The 18,551-nt window shown below is 47.8% G+C and overlaps 1 protein-coding gene across 2 annotated transcripts in view; it reads left to right on the top strand.

Moving 5' to 3' along the window:
- LOC123493088 (glutamine--fructose-6-phosphate aminotransferase [isomerizing] 2-like) overlaps positions 1-18,293 on the top strand; it is a 36,343-nt gene extending 18,050 nt beyond the window's left edge. Inside the window, exons 8-19 of one of the 2 annotated variants that reach the window (XM_045226951.1) lie at positions 1,937-2,016; positions 2,508-2,585; positions 4,010-4,127; positions 4,242-4,405; positions 5,310-5,405; positions 5,946-6,043; positions 6,219-6,339; positions 12,850-13,122; positions 14,960-15,087; positions 15,325-15,492; positions 15,694-15,855; positions 17,541-18,293. In XM_045226951.1, the coding sequence (XP_045082886.1) occupies positions 1,937-2,016; positions 2,508-2,585; positions 4,010-4,127; positions 4,242-4,405; positions 5,310-5,405; positions 5,946-6,043; positions 6,219-6,339; positions 12,850-13,122; positions 14,960-15,087; positions 15,325-15,492; positions 15,694-15,855; positions 17,541-17,585 (1,531 nt within the window). In that variant the 3' untranslated portion in view covers positions 17,586-18,293. The remainder of the gene's footprint in view (positions 1-1,936; positions 2,017-2,507; positions 2,586-4,009; positions 4,128-4,241; positions 4,406-5,309; positions 5,406-5,945; positions 6,044-6,218; positions 6,340-12,849; positions 13,123-14,959; positions 15,088-15,324; positions 15,493-15,693; positions 15,856-17,540) is intronic. The other variant, XM_045226952.1, reaches the window with a different exon arrangement.
- The last annotated feature ends 258 nt before the right edge of the window (positions 18,294-18,551 follow it).

Below are 18,551 nucleotides of genomic sequence, written 5' to 3'. Positions count from 1 at the left end.
AGACTAATATACTGGCCAGGGTTCAGTTAGTCCACCTGTTGTTGCTCCACCTGGATACAGTGGGTTTGACTGAATAATACAACTCTCTCTCCCTTTCTCTCTGTCTCTCTGTCTCTTTCTCTCTGATAGTTACCTGCTGTTTTTAGCTTAGCCTAGTCTTGGGAGTCAGAGACTGAGCTGATAGTAAATGTCTTGCATTGTTAGGTGTGTCTCCCAGGGTAGAGAGAGAAATGGAGGGATGGAAGTGATTAAGTAGTGATGCTAGCCCCTGCTCCCTCTCTTTTTGGCAGAACTATCAGCCCTCCAGCAAGGCTCGCCTGAGAATCTCTCTCTCTCTCTCTCTCTCTCTCTCTCTCTCTCTCTCTCTCTCTCTCTCTCTCTCTCTCTCTCTCTCTCTCTCTCTCTCTCTCTCTCTCTCTCTCTCTCTCTCTCTCTCTCTCTCTCTCTCTCTCTCTCTCTCTCTCTCTCTCTCTCTCTCTCTCTCTCTCTCTCTCTCTCTCTCTCTCTCTCTCTCTCTCTCTCTCTCTCTCTCTCTCTCTCTCTCTCTCTCTCTCTCTCTCTCAATAATGTATAGTGCTATTTCTTCTGTTGTTTTTTATGACCATTTTCATTCTTTTATTTAACTTAGTCCTGCATGTTGAAGCTTGGAGCCTAAGACTTTCACTGTACCCTGCAATCACACCTGCAACCCTGTACATGTGACTATTAAACACTGTACCCTGCAATCACACCTGCAACCCTGTACATGTGACTATTAAACACTGTACCCTGCAATCACACCTGCAACCCTGTACATGTGACTATTAAACACTGTACCCTGCAATCACACCTGCAACCCTGTACATGTGACTATTAAGCGCTGTACCCTGCAACCCTGTACATGTGACTTAAACACTGTGAATCTGAAAAAGAACAGCACAGCAGCCTGCCTTTCTGCCTGACGTCACTCTGCCCCAGCTTACAGCTCCCAGCCCCACATACAGGGCTGACAGAGAAGAGAGGGATGCAGTAAACAGAGGGAAAGAAAATAGTGTAATTGAGAAACGTTGCTGTTTTCTTTGAGCCTCAGGTGGGTATTACCCCAGCCAGGTGTAAGCTGTCAAGCACTACAATGCTACATACATAGGTGTAATTGAGATGTAGATATTTATCAGGTGCTTTGTGTACAGTACACTACGTCATAGGTCCTACTTGATCTATATGCAGGTTAGGTTTGCCAAGCCATCTCTCCTCACCAGTTATGGACACTTACATCTACACCTGCATCAGCCAATCAGAGAAGCACACATGGCGTACTGGAGACAGAATGCATGGCTGATGAGCTAGAAACATGAGCAGGAACTGACGCAACCACCTGTAGGGGAGAGGGAGGACAAGGAGCAAGAACGTGCTAGAAAAGATCAGAGACATAGATTAAAGGAGGGAGGGAGGGAGGGAGGGAGGGAGGAGGGAGGGAGGGAGGGAGGGAGGGAGGGAGGGAGGGAGGGAGGGAGGGAGGGAGGGAGGGAGAGAGGGATGGAGGGAGGGAGGGAGGCTGGCAAAGAGAAAGTAAGAGATAGTATGACGAGAGAGAGACACACAGGGGAGAAAAAGGAGAGAGAGAGCGAGGAGTGCTCCAGGTACTTCATTATTGTGTAGTGAACAATGGGAGTCATTCAATGGTAACACTCGGGAGAAAGAGTTCAGCTGAGGTGTGGAGACCAATCCCAGCTCATATTCCCCTGCTGAGGGAAATATTACAGTCACAAGAAATGTATTAAGACATTACACTGTGTGTGCGCACGTGTGTGTGTAAGTGTGTGTTTGTGTTCTCTCACACAGATATAAATCTAACCATTTCTCCCCTTCTACCCCCTCTGTCTTTCTCAATCTCTCTTCTCTCTTTCCCATTCATCCCCATCCCTCTATCCATCGGCCCTTTCTCTCTCTCCTTCAGGAGAGGAAGTCCTCTGCTCATTGGTGTGCGGAGCAAGTATGAGCTGTCTGCAGAGCACATCCCAATCCAGTACAACAGTGGTGAGCTCTGTTCCTCTCTCTCAACCCTCCTCTCTGTCTGACATTCTCACTTTACAGTGTTCTTAAACCTCTGTCTGCCCACTGTTCTCACAGAAACCTGACTGGGTTAGTTAACGCATCTGAACACGTTCTGGAACATAATATTCATGGACCGATCTCTGACTTGAGATACGAGTGCATAACTCGAACAAACGCATAAATCATGCATTGATATTAATGAGGTTTGCATGAAAAGTGAAGTTATGTCTATATCTCAAGTCATGATTCAGGTAAATAGGAGTAAACCCATGAATAACAAACTAACCAACCTAATCATTCAATTAACTAACTGTGTCCTAACCCTAACAGTAGCAGTACTTACTGTGAGCAGTATCTGTGTCCTGACCCTAACAGTAGCAGTACTTACCATCTGGTCCAGACTAATGATAACCCTCTTGTGTGTGATAACATGTAATCATCTAAGACTAACCCTAACCCTGTCCTATCCGTAGCGCCATACTACTCTGTCCTGAGGGACTGTGCAGTCACCCCAGTGTTTACAGCACGACAGGGGGCTGCTGAGCCCGTAGGTGCGCTAACTACCCAATACACACGTGGGTGTTGTGGGTTTTGACCTCTGATTGGACGTTAAGATTGAACCACCTCATAAGAGTTGCATGACTAACAACAATCAGATTCTCTTTAATCAGACAAATGTCTCCAATGATTCGAATGTTAAATGATTGTCTACTAGTGCAAAGATTATGCAGAATCACAAAAATGATGGTTGAGAAATGAGACTCTTGCTTCTTGTGGAAATGCTGCCAATACTGTGTTGAACCTCTATGGGTTATTATAGGTTAACATCATGATCACACTCAGTGGAAAGTAGTGTCAGGTTAATAACATAACATTGCAATATAACATTCTGACTCTAAAGTTCCCTTTCTTCTAATGAATAGGGTGCTGAATCCTCATCCAGTAACTATTACTTATAAACAATGAGTAGGATAGCACTCTCCAAATGATAGATTTCAAAGATTTATCTTGACATGTGTGTCATAATAAATCTGCTCCTTACCTACTCATTGGCCAGTTAATAACAGTTGGTTATGTTCTCTCTGTGTGCGTCAACTATCTAGAGAACACCCTGTAGATTTATTCACTGTCTTCACCCTGCTATATGTTTACTTAGCTAAGCTCCGATTTATTAGTGATGTATCCTGCTGGAAACATTTTGTGGGGCGGGTCCGAAGTCTGAGGCCCAATGAAAGGAACGAGGAAGAGTAGGAGGTTAATGGGGTGCATCTCAACGCTATAAAGTGGCTTCCTCCTCTATGCTCCTTTCCCTCATCTCCGCTCATCTAAAAACACAGGATAGGTGAAAGCAACATAGTGGATGGAAATGTGTTTTCACCTGTCGCGTGCAGATGAAGGAAAGAAACAAGGAGACAAGGAGATGTCACTTATCGCTATCAGGGACTAATACTCCTGTAACTGTGACAAAGGGCAAAGGTCACTGTGTGTGAGTCACCTCATAAATACCATGTGACAAATCAATACAGATTGCAAATTGAACCTTCACCTCCACCTGGTGAAGCAATGTAACCATATGATTAGCATGTTTATTGATGGTCAAAGGACCCTTGACTCCTCTCTGTTGTCTGTCAATCACGATCATGAACTCTAATCCCACCTGTCTTGTTTTGGTTGAAATCATTGGGTTGTTGATTCAATCCCTCTCTGTTTATTATTCACTGTTCACACTTGCAATCTTTAGTTTGCAGCACTTTACTTGAACCCTCCACCTTGAAGGCTAAGTAGCCACCATCATGATCATGACATACAGTATAAGCAGTTATAAGCATGTCACAAGCAGTCACTAGTTAATGACAACTGACTTAAAACAGTCTAGGTGAAAGTTCAAGTAAAGCAGGAAGTGTTGATTTCCCTGACCCAGTCTGAACCATGACCCCTAACCCCTGCCCTCTAACCCCTGCCCTCTGTCCTGTAGATCTGTTCAAGGAGGGGGTCCAGGAGAAAAACAGCCACAACCGGCCAGACAACTCCACTGCTGTGAATTCAGCTGGAGACGGCAAGGCTGTGGAGTACTACTTTGCCTCTGACGCCAGGTGAGCTGAAAGCCCTAGGTGTGTGTGTGTGTGTGTGTGCATGCATGCTTGTGTTTTTGTGCTTGTCTCATGCTCCCTCCTCTTCCTCCTCCTCCTTCTTCTGTCCCTGCCCAGTGCCATCATAGAGCACACCAACAAGGTGATCTACCTGGAGGATGATGACATAGTAGCAGTGGTCGGGGGCAAGTTGTCCCTCCATAGGCTGAACAGCCTGGCAGGGGAGGATTCAGTCCGGGCCATCCAGACCCTCCAGATGGAACTACAGGAGATTATGAAAGGTCAGAGGTTAGAGATCCTAGTGCTCATCGCCATGGCAACCTAGGAGTTTACTAGGAGTAGGATAGAGTGTCCCAGGCCCTACACACTAATGTAAGGTCCGTTTTGTGCCAGGTTAGGATTTGAGGAGGGTAGGCAAAGCCTCATTCTAGATATGTGTGCCTAAGGGTAACAAAAAACTGGAGTGGTCAATACCAATACACCTTCCCATTCACACAGCGGTCATATACCTGGAGCTGGTCAATACCAATACACCTTCCCATTCAAACAGAGGTCATATACCTGGAACTGGTCAATACCAATACACTTTCCCATTCACACAGCGGTCATATGCCTGGAGCTGGTCAATACCAATACACCTTCCCATTCACACAGCGGTCATATACCTGGAACTGGTCAATACCAATACACCTTCCCATTCAAACAGAGGTCATATACCTGGAACTGGTCAATACCAATACACCTTCCCATTCACACAGCGGTCATATGCCTGGAGCTGGTCAATACCAATACACCTTCCCATTCACACAGAGGTCATATACCTGGAGCTGGTCAATACCAATACACCTTCCCATTCACACAGCGGTCATATGCCTGGAGCTGGTCAATACCAATACACCTTCCCATTCACACAGCGGTCATATGCCTGGAGTGGTCAATACCAATACAGCTTCCCATTCACACAGAGGTCAAAGATAAGGTCTCGTGTCATACCTGAGAAATGTAGTCTGATTTACAGAGAGACAGGCCCATGGCCAACCATACTTTACTGCTGTCTATAGCTCTAAGAAAAGTAGAACAAGATCTCCCCCTGTTGGTGTTGAGGAGTACCTACACCATTGAGCTGTAAGACTGAAACACAGTCATCATGCTCCGTGTCCCTCCTCTCTCTCTCTTTCTGTGCAGGTAACTTTGAGGCATTTATGCAAAAGGAGATCTTTGAGCAGCCAGAGTCTGTCTTCAACACAATGAGGGGGCGGATCTGTTTTGACACCAACAAAGGTAGCTTACCATTGTGATGTCATATTCTGATTGATGTCACTCCATGTTGTTCCAGGATGCTGATGGTACGTTGCCATAACCTCAATCAATATTAGCACAGCAACTCACGGAGGCAAGCATAGGTTATTAACAGTTACTACATGGATGTATAGAGTGATTCCTCAGGAAACCCAGACAAAAAAAGACTAGTGTTAAAGTATTGCCCATTTTATACAGAGAAATTGACATAGTAGACAATGTGACCAATTACAGCCCTCCTTTTACTTGTATCATTGTACATCCTGCAAATCACCAGCAGAGGGCGACCATTTTGAATCCATTTTCACATTCACTCTGTTGGTAATGCTTACAAATTGAATCATAACTCTAAAAGTAGCAGAGATCACACTCTGGAACTTTAATATGCTTGTTTCTCTCCTGGACTTAGTTTGTGTTGTCAAAGTAGTGTAACGTAAAGAAGTCCATAGTTACCCCTCTTACGTCCTTGGACTAAATATGAATCCTGATGGTCTCTCCTCTCCTGTCCTGTCTTGTTCTCAGTGATCCTGGGAGGGCTGAAGGACCACCTGAAGGAGATCAAACGCTGCAGACGTCTCATCGTGATTGGCTGTGGAACGAGCTTCCACGCTGCTGTGGCTGTAAGTGAACCAACTAGAAGTGTGATTGAGGAAGAGGAGGAGAAGGAAAAGATGATGATGATGATGACCATTGTGATTATGATAAGGATGAGTCTCCCTCTCTCTCTCTCTCTCTCTCTCTCTCTCTCTCTCTCTCTCTCTCTCCCTCTCTCTCCCCCTGCCTCCCTCTCCCCAGACCAGACAGATTCTGGAGGAGCTGACAGAGCTTCCTGTCATGGTGGAACTGGCTAGCGACTTCCTGGACCGCAACACGCCCGTCTTCAGAGACGACGTCTGCTTCTACATCAGCCAATCAGGTAATTCCTCAGAGCGATTAATCTGCTATACATTTTTGTGTTGTTGGTGTTTCATAAAACTCTCTATCTGTCACAAGCCGTGCTAGAACTCCGGTCTCAGATGTGGAGAGCTGGGGGTAATACCCCTTAGCCACAGAGGAGGTGTAGTAGGACCCAAATGAAACACCCAAGGCAATACTCCAGGCCAGTAGATTTAATGTAAAAACAAAGGTTCTTCGCCATTCACAAATAGTCCAACAAAAGTTCTTCTCAGAAAGAGGTATGTTAACAAAACAGGAGGCAAAACAAAATAACTCCACGAGGGGAGAAAAACAAACTAAAGATAACTTAGAAAACCTTACTTGGAAAGACACGGTGGAACAAAGCCGGAGACACATAGCCAGGACTCAATAACCAAGTGAGAAACAAGGGGAAAACACACAGCTAAAATACACAAGGGGAAACAAGGCACAGGTGACCTGGATCAAGCTAATAGGACACACGAGGAAGAACTAAGGCAGAGGGGAACACAGATGACCTCTAGAGGCCCGGAGACAAACAGGAGGCAGGAAGCTGACAGGACCCCCTCCTCTAGGAACGACTCCTGACGTTCCTTCCAGAACACCCCGGCCCCAGGGTGCGAAAATCTCGGATCAAACCTGGGTCCAGGATGTCCCTGGCTGGAACCCAGGAGCGCTCCTCTGGCCCGTAGCCCTCCCAGTCCACCAGATACTGCAGAGAGTTCTGGACCCTCCGGGAGTCCAGTATCCGGCGGACTGTGTAGGCTGGCTGGCCGTCAATGATCCTGGGAGGTGGCGGGGGTCTGCGTGGGGGGGCAAAAGGAGAAGACAAGACAGGTTTAAGGAGTGAAACATGGAAAGTGGGGTTAACTCTAAGGGAGCGAGGCAGAACCAAACGATACGAAACAGGGTTAACCTTTCTAGCAATGCGGAAAGGGCCGATGTATCTCTGGGAAAGCTTCTTGGATTCGACCCGGAGGGGCAGGTTCTTAGTGGCCAACCAAACTCTCTGACCAGCTCGGAAACTAGGGGCCGTCCGGCGGTGTCGATTAGCCTGACTTTGGTATCTCTGGGAGGTCCGAAGGAGGATACACCTGGCCTTCTTCCAGGTCCGCCTACAGCGTTGGACAAAGCGCTGGGCCGAGGGAACACCAACTTGCGCCTCTTCCTCTGGAAATAATGGAGGGTTGTAACCGAACTGGCATTCGAAGGGGGACAATCCGGTGGCTGAAGACTGGAGGGTGTTGTGGGCATATTCAGCCCAAATGATATAGGTGGCCCAAGACGTGGGATTACTGGCCGCCATACACCGCAGGGTGGTCTCCAGATCCTGATTAATCCGTTCCGTTTGGCCATTAGACTCTGGATGGAACCCTGACGATAGGCTGGCTGTGGCCCCAATAAGCCTGCAGAAGGCCCCCAAAACCGGGACGAGAATTGGGGACCTCGGTCAGAGACCACGTCCAGGGGAATGCCAAATATCCGGAAGACATGGTTCATGAGGAGCTCAGCAGTCTCCTTAGCCGAGGGCAGCTTGGGCAGGGGAATAAACCGGGCAGCCTTAGAGAACCGGTCAACGATCACTAGGATGACGGTGTTGCCCTGGGATGGAGGAAGTCCCGTAACAAAGTCCAGAGAAAGGTGTGACCATGGCCTTCGAGGAATAGGTAAGGGATGGAGCAGTCCCTGGGGTCGCTGGCGCGTCGACTTTCCCTGGTTGCACACCGGGCAGGCCTCAACATAGACCTGCACGTCCTTCTTGATGGACGGCCACCAAAACCGCCGTCGGAGGAATTCCAGTGTGCGAGCACTGCCTGGATGGCATGTCAAGGGCGACTCATGACCCCACTGCAAGACGCGGGCCCGAACAGAGAGAGGAACGTACAGGCGACCGGCAGGACCACCGCCTGGATCGGGCTCATGGACAAGGGCTTCTCGTACCCCTCTTTCTAGTTCCCACTGAAGAGGTGCGACGATCCTAGACCTCGGAATAATCGATGCCAAGGGCTTCTCTTGTACCTCGGGAGAATAGGCTCGAGACAGGGCATCCGGCTTGACGTTCTTGGTGCCAGGTCGGTAAGACAGGAGGAACTGGAATCGATTAAAGAAAAGGGACCATCGTGCTTGCCGAGGGTTCATCCGCTTAGCCTGTTGGAGATATTCCAGGTTCTTGTGGTCTGTGAGAACCTGGAACGGGTGCTGAGCCCCTCAAGCCAATGGCGCCACTCTTCCAAGGCCAGTTTTACTGCAAGCAACTCTAGATCCCCCACGTGGTAGTTGCGCTCGGCCTCAGACAGGCGGCGAGACATGAAGGCACAAGGGTGTAATCTCCCATCCTCACCCCTCTGTGACAGGACGGCTCCCACCCCCACCTCTGAGGCGTCCACCTCCACCACGAAAGGTCTTTCTGGGTCAGGAGTCACCAGAATCGGAGCAGACGTGAAGCGGCGCTTGAGATCCTCGAAGGCCCCCTGCTGCTTCCGGACCCCAGTGAACCTTGGTCCCTCCTCCCTTGGTAAGCGTCGTCAAGGGGGCTACCACTGAGCTGAAATTCTTGATGAACTTCCGATAGAAGTTAGAAAAGCCAATGAACCGTTGAACCTCCTTGACCGTGGCAGGTGTGGGCCAGCTGCGGACCGCTTCGACCTTCTTGGGATCCATCTCTAGGTGCCCGGGAGTGACAATAAACCCGAGAAACTGAGTCTGAGAAACATGAAATTCACACTTCTCAGGTTTAACATAGAGGTGATTGTCAAGGAGCCTCTGGAGAACCCGGCTAACATGCCCCTCATGCTCCTTCAGTGACCTCGAGAAGATGAGGATATCGTCCAGGTACACGAAGACGAACAGATTAAGCATATCCCGGAGAACATCATTAATCAGGGCTTGGAATACTGCGGGGGGCATTGGTGAGCCCGAACGGCATCACCCGATATTCATAGTGCCCCGTGGGCGTGTTGAACGCCGTCTTCCATTCGTCACCTTGCCGGATCCGCACGAGATGGTAAGCATTGCGGAGATCCAGTTTAGAAAAAATGGAAGCCCCTTGAAGCAGCTCAAAAGCAGTGGCCATGAGAGGAAGAGGATATCGATTCCGAACCGTGATCTTGTTGAGTCCCCGGTAATCAATACAAGGCCTAAGACCCCCGTCCTTCTTTTCAACAAAAAGAAGCCCGCCCCAGCCGGGGAAGTAGAGGCATGGATGAGGCCGGCTGCCAAGGACTCCTTAATGTAGGTGTCCATAGCTGCGTGCTCGGGGAGGACAAGGAAAAGATCCGACCTCTAGGAGGGCAGCACCCAGGGAGTAGATCAATGGCACAGTCATACGTGCGATGAGGCGGTAAGGAAGTAGCCCGGGCCTTGCTGAACACAGCCTTGAACCGATGGTAAACACTGGGGACTAGGGAGACGTCAACAGACTCTTGAAACTGGGTACTAGGGCCTGAGGGACTCTGAAGCATGCAGGTGAGTTGGCAAGTGGGACCCCAGCTTAGAATGGTGCCAGTAGGCCAGTCGATCTGGGGATTATGTCTGCATAGCCAAGGGTGACCCAGGATAATAGGATACTCGGGAGAGTCAATGAGATAGAAGGTTTCCTCCTGCTGGTGTTGAGAGATGGTAAGTCGCAGGGACTGAGTCGCCTCTGTAACCTTTCCTGGTTCCAGAGGTCTGCCATCTAAGGCTGTAACTGCCTGGGGATGAGGAAGTAGTTGGGTAGGGATCTTAAGTTCCTTAGCCAAGGTTACATCCAGGAAATCACCTGCGGCACCGGAATCGATCATAGCCTGGACCCGATGCTGGTGGCCCTCCCAGGACAGAGTGGCTGGAATAGCCAGGACAGCGTTAGTAGGAGGAGCTCTAATTCTCCCCATCACAGCCCTCCTGTAGCTGGGCGGGGACTGGCGTTTCCCGAAAGCTCGGGGCAAGTGGATCGGAAGTGGCCGGCAACCCCGCAGTAGAGGCACCGACGCTCCCTCATGCGACGTTCCCTTTCATTGGGAGAAAGCCTGGAACGGCCTAACTGCATGCTCTCCGGGAATCCTGGAGCAGTTCAGGAGCCGGGGAAGCTCTGAATGACGGAGTCCAAACAGGAGAAACAGAGCTGCTCCGAGGAACTTGGGACTGAGGCACCTGGCGGCGAGCCGTTCTCCGCTCTCTTAGACGATTGTCCAGGCGGATGGCCAAGGCTATGAGGGACTCGAGATCTCCAGCTGGTTCTCGGGTGGCTAACTCATCTTGAAGGGGGCTCAGATAACCCTCCCTGAAAGCAGACCCTCAGCGCTTCATCATTCCATCCGCTCCTTGCTGCTATGGTCCGAAAATCAATGGCGAAATCTGCCGTGCTTCGGGAGCCCTGACGGAGAGACAGTAGGCGCTTGGAAGCCTCCCGCCCACTGACAGGATGATCGAACACCCGCTTGAACTCTTCTACAAATGCAGCGTGGGAATCACAACAGGCCTCCTGGGACTGCCACACCGCAGAGGCCCAGGCGAGCGCCTTGTCTGAAAGAAGGGTAATGATGTAGGCAATCTTGGAACGGTCTGTGGGAAAACTTGAGGATTGGAGCTCGAAGGTGAGGGAGCATTGGGTGAGGAAACCCTGGCAAGAGCTTGGATCCCCAGAAAAGGGCTTGGGAGGTGGTAGTCGGGGCTCCGCCAACCGAGAAGGCCTGTCGTCACTGGGAGGTGACCTGGGGGAAGGGAGAGGACCAAGGAGGCGTTCAAAGAGCTGGTGAAGGGAACTCATCATTTCGGCCAGGAGTTGAGAATGTCTAGCCATCAGCTCCTCTTGTCGGCTGAGAACGGCTTCATGGCGCTGGAAAGAAGCCTCATGTCGAGTGATCACCGCCAACAGGTCCTGGGAACTGAGTGTTTCTGGGTCCATAATTGACTTGGTTATTCTGTCACAAGCCGTGCTAGAACTCCGGTCTCAGATGTGGAGAGCTGGGGGGTAATACCCTTAGCCACAGAGGAGGTGTAGTAGGACCCAAATGAAACACCCAAGGCAATACTCCAGGCCAGTAGATTTAATGTAAAAACAAAGGTTCTTCGCCATTCACAAATAGTCCAACAAAAAGTTCTTCTCAGAAAGAGGTATGTTAACAAAACAGGAGGCAAAACAAAATAACTCCACGAGGGGAGAAAAACAAACTAAAGATAACTTAGAAAACCTTACTTGGAAAGACACGGTGGAACAAAGCCGGAGACACATAGCCAGGACTCAATAACCAAGTGAGAAACAAGGGGAAAACACACAGCTAAAATACACAAGGGGAAACAAGGCACAGGTGACCTGGATCAAGCTAATAGGACACACGAGGAAGAACTAAGGCAGAGGGGAACACAGATGACCTCTAGAGGCCCGGAGACAAACAGGAGGCAGGAAGCTGACACTATCTGGTGGAGACTGGATGTTCTAATAGAGAGAACTATCTCTCTGGTGGAGACTGGATGTTCTAATGGAGAGAACTCTCTCTCTCTGGTGGAGACTGGATGTTCTAATAGAGAGAACTATATCTGGTGGAGACTGAATGTTCTAATAGAGAGAGAACTCTCTCTCTCTGGTGGAGACTGGATGTTCTAATAGAGAGAACTCTCTCTCTCTGGTGGAGACTGGATGTTCTAATAGAGAGAACTATATCTGGTGGAGACTGAATGTTCTAATAGAGAGAGAACTCTCTCTCTCTGGTGGAGACTGGATGTTCTAATAGAGAGAACTCTCTCTCTCTGGTGGAGACTGGATGTTCTAATAGAGAGAACTCTCTCTGGTGGAGACTGGATGTTCTAATAGAGAGGACTCTCTCTGGTGGAGATTGGATGTTCTAATAGAGAGAACTCTCTCTCTGGTGGAGACTGAATGTTCTAATAGAGAGAGAACTCTCTCTCTCTGGTGGAGACTGGATGTTCTAATAGAGAGAAATCTCTCTCTGGTGGAGACTGGATGTTCTAATGGAGAGAGAACTCTCTCTCTGGTGGAGACTGGATGTTCTAATAGAGAGAACTCTCTCTCTCTGGTGGAGGCTGGATGTTCTAATAGCGAGAACTATCTCTCTGGTGGAGACTGAATGTTCTAATAGAGAGAACTCTCTCTCTGGTGGAGACTGAATGTTCTAATAGAAAGAACTCTCTGGTGGAGACTGGATGTTCTAATAGAGAGAGAACTCTCTCTGGTGGAGACTGAATGTTCTAATAGAGAGAGAACTCTCTCTCTCTGGTGGAGACTGGATGTTCTAATAGAGAGAACTCTCTCTGGTGGAGACTGAATGTTCTAATAGAGAGAGAACTATCTCTCTGGTGGAGACTGAATGTTCTAATAGAGAGAACTCTCTCTGGTGGAGACTGGATGTTCTAATAGAGAGAGAACTCTCTCTCTGGTGGAGACTGGATGTTCTAATAGAGAGAAGGCTAGAATGGATACTGTGGATAATCTGTTGAGTAAGGGAGAATTCTAGTGTGTTTTGCTTGTATTAATGATAACATGCCTTGGTTATCTCCCTCCTTCCCCCCTCAGGTGAGACAGCAGACACCCTGATGGCTCTGAGGTACTGTAAGGATAGAGGAGCTCTGACGGTGGGGGTCACCAACACAGTGGGCTCCTCCATCTCCAGAGACACAGACTGCGGGGTGCACATCAACGCCGGCCCAGAGATCGGGGTGGCAAGCACCAAGGCCTACACCAGCCAGTTTGTGGCTCTCATTATGTTTGGTCTGATGATGAGTGAGGACAGGATCTCCCTGCAGCCGAGGAGGCTGGAGATCATCAACGGACTCAGGATACTCCCAGGTGAGTTCCTATATTAAAGCCATATACATTGCTCAAAAAAATAAAGGGAACACTAAAATAACACATCCTAGATCTGAATGAATGAAATAATCGTATTAAATACTTTTTTCTTTACATAGTTGAATGTGCTGACAACAAAATCACACAGAAATTATCAATGGAAATCAAATTTATCAACCCAAGGAGGTCTGGATTTGGAGTCACACTCAAAATTAATGTGGAAAACCACACTACAGGCTGATCCAACTTTGATGTAATGTCCTTAAAACAAGTCAAAATGAGGCTCAGTAGTGTGTGTGGCCTCCACGTGCCTGTATGACCTCCCTACAACGCCTGAGCATGCTCCTGATGAGGTGGCGGATGGTCTCCTGAGGGATCTCCTCCCAGACCTGGACTAAAGCATCCGCCAACTCCTGGAAAGTCTGTGGTGCAACATGGCGTTGGTGGATGGAGCGAGACATGATGTCCCAGATGTGCTCAATTGGATTCAGGTCTGGGGAACGGGCGGGCCAGTCCATAGCATCAATGCCTTCCTCTTGCAGGAACTGCTGACACACTCCAGCCACATGAGGTCTAGCATTGTCTTGCATTAGGAGGAACCCAGGGCCAACCGCACCGGCATATGGTCTCACAAGGGGTCTGAGGATCTCATCTCGGTACCTAATGGCAGTCAGGCTACCTCTGGTGAGCACATGGAGGGCTGTGCGGCCCCCCAAAGAAATGCCACCCCACACCATGACTGACCCACCGCCAAACCGGTCATGCTGGAGGATGTTGCAGGCAGCAGAACGTTCTCCACGGCGTCTCCAGACTCTGTCACATCTGTCACATGTGCTCAGTGTGAACCTGCTTTCATCTGTGAAGAGCACAGGGCGCCAGTGGCGAATTTGCCAATCTTGGTGTTCTCTGGCAAATGCCAAACGTCCTGCACGGTGTTGGGCTGTAAGCACAACCCCCACCTGTGGACGTCGGGCCCTCATACCACCCTCATGGAGTCTGTTTCTGACCGTTTGAGCAGACACATGCACATTTGTGGCCTGCTGGAGGTCATTTTGCAGGGCTCTGGCAGTGCTCCTCCTGCTCCTCCTTGCACAAAGGCGGAGGTGGCGGTCCTGCTGCTGGGTTGTTGCCCTCCTACGGCCTCCTCCACGTCTCCTGATGTGCTGGCCTGTCTCCTGGTATCGCCTCCATGCTCTGGACACTACGCTGACAGACACAGCAAACCTTCTTGCCACAGCTCGCATTGATGTGCAATCCTGGATGAGCTGCACTACCTGAGCCACTTGTGTGGGTTGTAGACTCCGTCTCATGCTACCACTAGAGTGAAAGCACCGCCGGCATTCAAAAGTGACCAAAACTATCAGCCAGGAAGCATAGGAACTGAGAAGTGGTCTGTGGTCACCACCTGCAGAACCACTCCTTTATTGGGGGTGTCTTGCTAATTGCCTATAATTTCCACCTGTTGTCTATTCCATTTGCACAACAACATGTGAAATGTATTGTCAATCAGTGTTGCCTCCTAAGTGGACAGTTTGATTTCACAGAAGTGTGATTGACTTGGAGTTACATTGTGTTGTTTAAGTGTTCCCTTTATTTTTTTGAGCAGTGTAGAATGACACATTACACACCATAAACCAGCTCACTGAAACAAAACTGCAGGTATAACCATCACACACTATAACCAATAGAGTACTACCAGGTGTTACAAAATGGACTGAGTGAACAAAATAGATGAATAAGAGTGAACCAAACCCTCTGTCCCCTCTCCCTCCTCCTTTCTCTCTCTCTCTCTCCCTCGCATTCTCTCCTTTCTCTCTCTCTCTCCACTTCCTCTCAGACATGATCAAGAAGGTTCTGACTCTGGATAAGAAGATCAAGTCAATAGCAGATGAGCTGTATCAGCAGAAGTCTCTGCTGGTCATGGGACGAGGCTTCAACTATGCCACCTGTCTGGAGGGGGCGCTGGTGAGGACAGATCTAGGATCAGCTTACCCACCCCAAATCCTGACCCTAAACCATTATAGGGAACATGCTAAACTGACCTTAAATCAGTTTCTAGGGGCAATGTTTTGCTTTTTCTCCTATTTTTCAGTCCTTTATATATCATTAAACATATATCTCTATGTATTCACGTTCTGGTTTATCTATATGAATTATAGACTGTTGATTATGTTATATAACTGATTGATTCTTCCCAAACAGAAAATCAAGGAAATCACGTACATGCATTCAGAGGGCATCCTGGCTGGGGAGCTGAAGCACGGCCCCCTGGCTCTGATTGATAAGCACATGCCGGTCATCATGATCATCATGAGAGACGCCTGCTACACCAAGTGTCAGAACGCACTGCAGCAAGTCACAGCCAGATCGGTATGTCACATTCTTCACTCACATAGACACAACTAAATACCCACCTCATATACACACCCACATCTAAACTGGCTCACGCACAGTACACAGACAAAAAGAATAATACACAGCCTCACTATGAAAAGCTTTGAATAATGTATGAAAATGAATTGATCGATTTACTTCTGTAAACCACTCTTTCTTTCTCTCCTTCCCGTTCAGGGGCGGCCGATTATCCTGTGTTGCCAGGACGACCCGGAGGTGTCTAAGAATGCGTATAAGACCATCGAGCTGCCTCAGACAGTGGACTGTCTCCAGGGCATCCTCAGTGTCATCCCACTGCAGCTCCTGTCTTTCCACCTGGCCGTGCTACGAGGATACGACGTGAGTCTACCACTACCTTATCTTACTGCTCTTTCCTTATGGACTTCTACTGTACCTTGCATTTCATTCCCTACTATTGACTATTTTATTTTTTCAATTTCATTACAACAAGTATCAAAATCAACAGTTACAAGTGCACACCAAATCAACTACCCATACACCAGTGGCGGTCGGTGCCGTTTAAGATGAGGGAGGACGTTTATTTTTTTAATGAGCATGGCTTTATTTCTATTACAGCATATTGGATGACTGTCATTCATATTCCATTCACCCAGCTCAATGTAATATCGATGGGTTTAGGCTACTACATGAATTCTCCCTATACCCATCATGAGGTTGCTACAACCTAGCCTATGAATGAAAGTTGACAATGTAGGTGCACAGGTCGAGAGAAATTTGAGTAATCAAGGTGACAGACAGTGACACATTCAAAACCGCCTTGCACACACTTGCCTGCATCTAGCTGATCTAGGGTGTAATCAATTAGTCTAACAGTTGCAAACGAGAGTTTCTATTGGACAAATTATGTATGTTTATCCCCGTTTCATTCCGTTTGCTTCTGTTTAAGAAACGTTTTTCAACATGATCGGCGGAATGAATACACCCCTGATCACACACAAACACAGTTCACTTTCATAGCAGCCACATACAAACAGCATGAGCCCTTTGATGGTTGGATAATTACATCTACGCGCTCTCCTCCTCTCACCTTTCCCCTTCGCTTGTGGACTTCAGTGCACAACACATCAGCTGTCTGTGACCAGGCGAAAAACCTTTCCAAGCCAAACCTTTATATCATAACCGCTAACCGCTACACACAGCCTACATCTTTGTCACCATATTAGCTAACGTCAAGTCAATATAGCTACTAGAACTAACACATTAGTAAACCCGCTACAATCATGCAGTACAGTGTACAGTAAGCAAGCAGTTTAGCAGATACACCGGCGGGCCCCAGTGGTAATAAATTCATACAAATAAAGGCTTACCTTGACTTGGAAGAGTTACAGTGTTGGATAGCCATAGCCAGCTAGCTAACATAGCATCCCTTCTCTGTTTGAGTAGGCTAAACTAGCTAGCCTCATTCAGTAGCTAAGTGAAAGTGAAAAAAATATTAAATATAGCTCTCGTTCTGTTGCTTCTCCTTCATTTTTAAATAACTGCATTTGTTCAAAACGGTTCAACTGTTGTCTTTCTCTCTCTTTGAGTCATCTACTCACCATATTGTATAAACTGCAGTGCTAGCTAGCTGTAGCTTATGCTTTCAGTACTAGACTCATTTTCTTGTCCTTTGATTGGGTGGACAACATGTCAGTTCATGCTGCAAGAGGATGCCCTGCGGAAGTTGTCATAATTACTGTATAAGTCTATGGAAGGTGGTGAGAACCATGAGCATCCTAGGTTTTGTATTGAAGTCAATGTACCCAGAGGAGGACAGAAGCTAGCTGTCCTCCGGCTACACTATGGTGCTACCCTACAGAGTGCTGTTGAGGCTACTGTAGACCTTCATTGCAAAACAGTGTGTTTTAATCAATTATTTGGTGCGTGAATATAACTTTTGTAATGTATTTTTATAAGGAGCCTACACTGCCATACACCTATGCTGTATGTGTATCTAGTCTTGTCTCCTTTACTCATCAGTATTGGTCTTGTTTAATGGCTGACTCTCTCTCCTCTGGTTGCAGGTGGACTGTCCCAGGAACCTGGCCAAGTCTGTCACTGTGGAGTAAAGACAGACAGACAGGAGGCAGTAGAGACCATAACACTGCTCTGCCTTTGCTCAAGAGAGATACTGAGTGGAGGCTTACACATCAATGTGCAATTGTGTGTGTGTGTGTGTGTGTGTGTGTGTGTGTGTGTGTGTGTGTGTGTGTGTGTGTGTGTGTGTGTGTGTGTGTGTCAGTATATGTGTGAATAGAGGGACATGTGTGTGACATTGTTATAGCAGAGAAATGTAATGTCCTACCATCACACTGTTGAGGCGGTGCCATTGACCTTTTGGGCACATCTCACGAGTTTTTGACCATCTGTCCAATCAGCAGCATAATCACCAATAATGTTTCCAAAGCAAGAGACTTTCACTATACACTACTGTACTGTGCCTTGTACCCAGTTGGTGCCTTGTCCACAAACAGTTGAGCCAAAAATACAAAATGTAGGAATAATGCATTGACTTGGTGGATTGAAGTGCTTACAACTGTGCAATATGGGAAAAAGTGCATTGTGAATGTTTATGATAATATTCTCTTCATGTTTAATGGGCTCTCTGTCCTGTGGGACATCTTGGGAAGTGTGGTCTATTCCATAGCATTCCGTTATTCAGTAGTGCCTATTGAGCCCCACAGTGGAAGTGTCATAATTCCCATAAAACATAGCGGTCAAACAGGGAAATGGTTCCAATCGTTTTTCCACCATTCATTTTTCCCATAGGGAATTTTAGAAACACTTAAAATAAGGGCTGTGTTTCATGTAGGCTTACCCTGTCGTGGCTATATGATTACCATGTAAATCTCTCTTGGATAAGGTGACTTTTATCAATATAGTCAGCTCTATTTACTCTCAGATTTGAAAATGCTAATTAGCATTCAAGTATACTACAAATCCCTGCAAGCTCCTGCATGTCATCTCTAGCTGACACCATTGCTAACAGGTATTGTGAAAGAGCACAGTTAGAACGATATGGCATATAGAAGGAA

The sequence above is a fragment of the Coregonus clupeaformis genome, chromosome 2 (assembly GCF_020615455.1).
Source record: "Coregonus clupeaformis isolate EN_2021a chromosome 2, ASM2061545v1, whole genome shotgun sequence".
Classification (NCBI taxonomy): Eukaryota; Metazoa; Chordata; class Actinopteri; order Salmoniformes; family Salmonidae; genus Coregonus; species Coregonus clupeaformis.
Note: the sequence above shows the minus strand (reverse complement) of the source record. Positions and strands in the feature narration are given on the sequence as shown.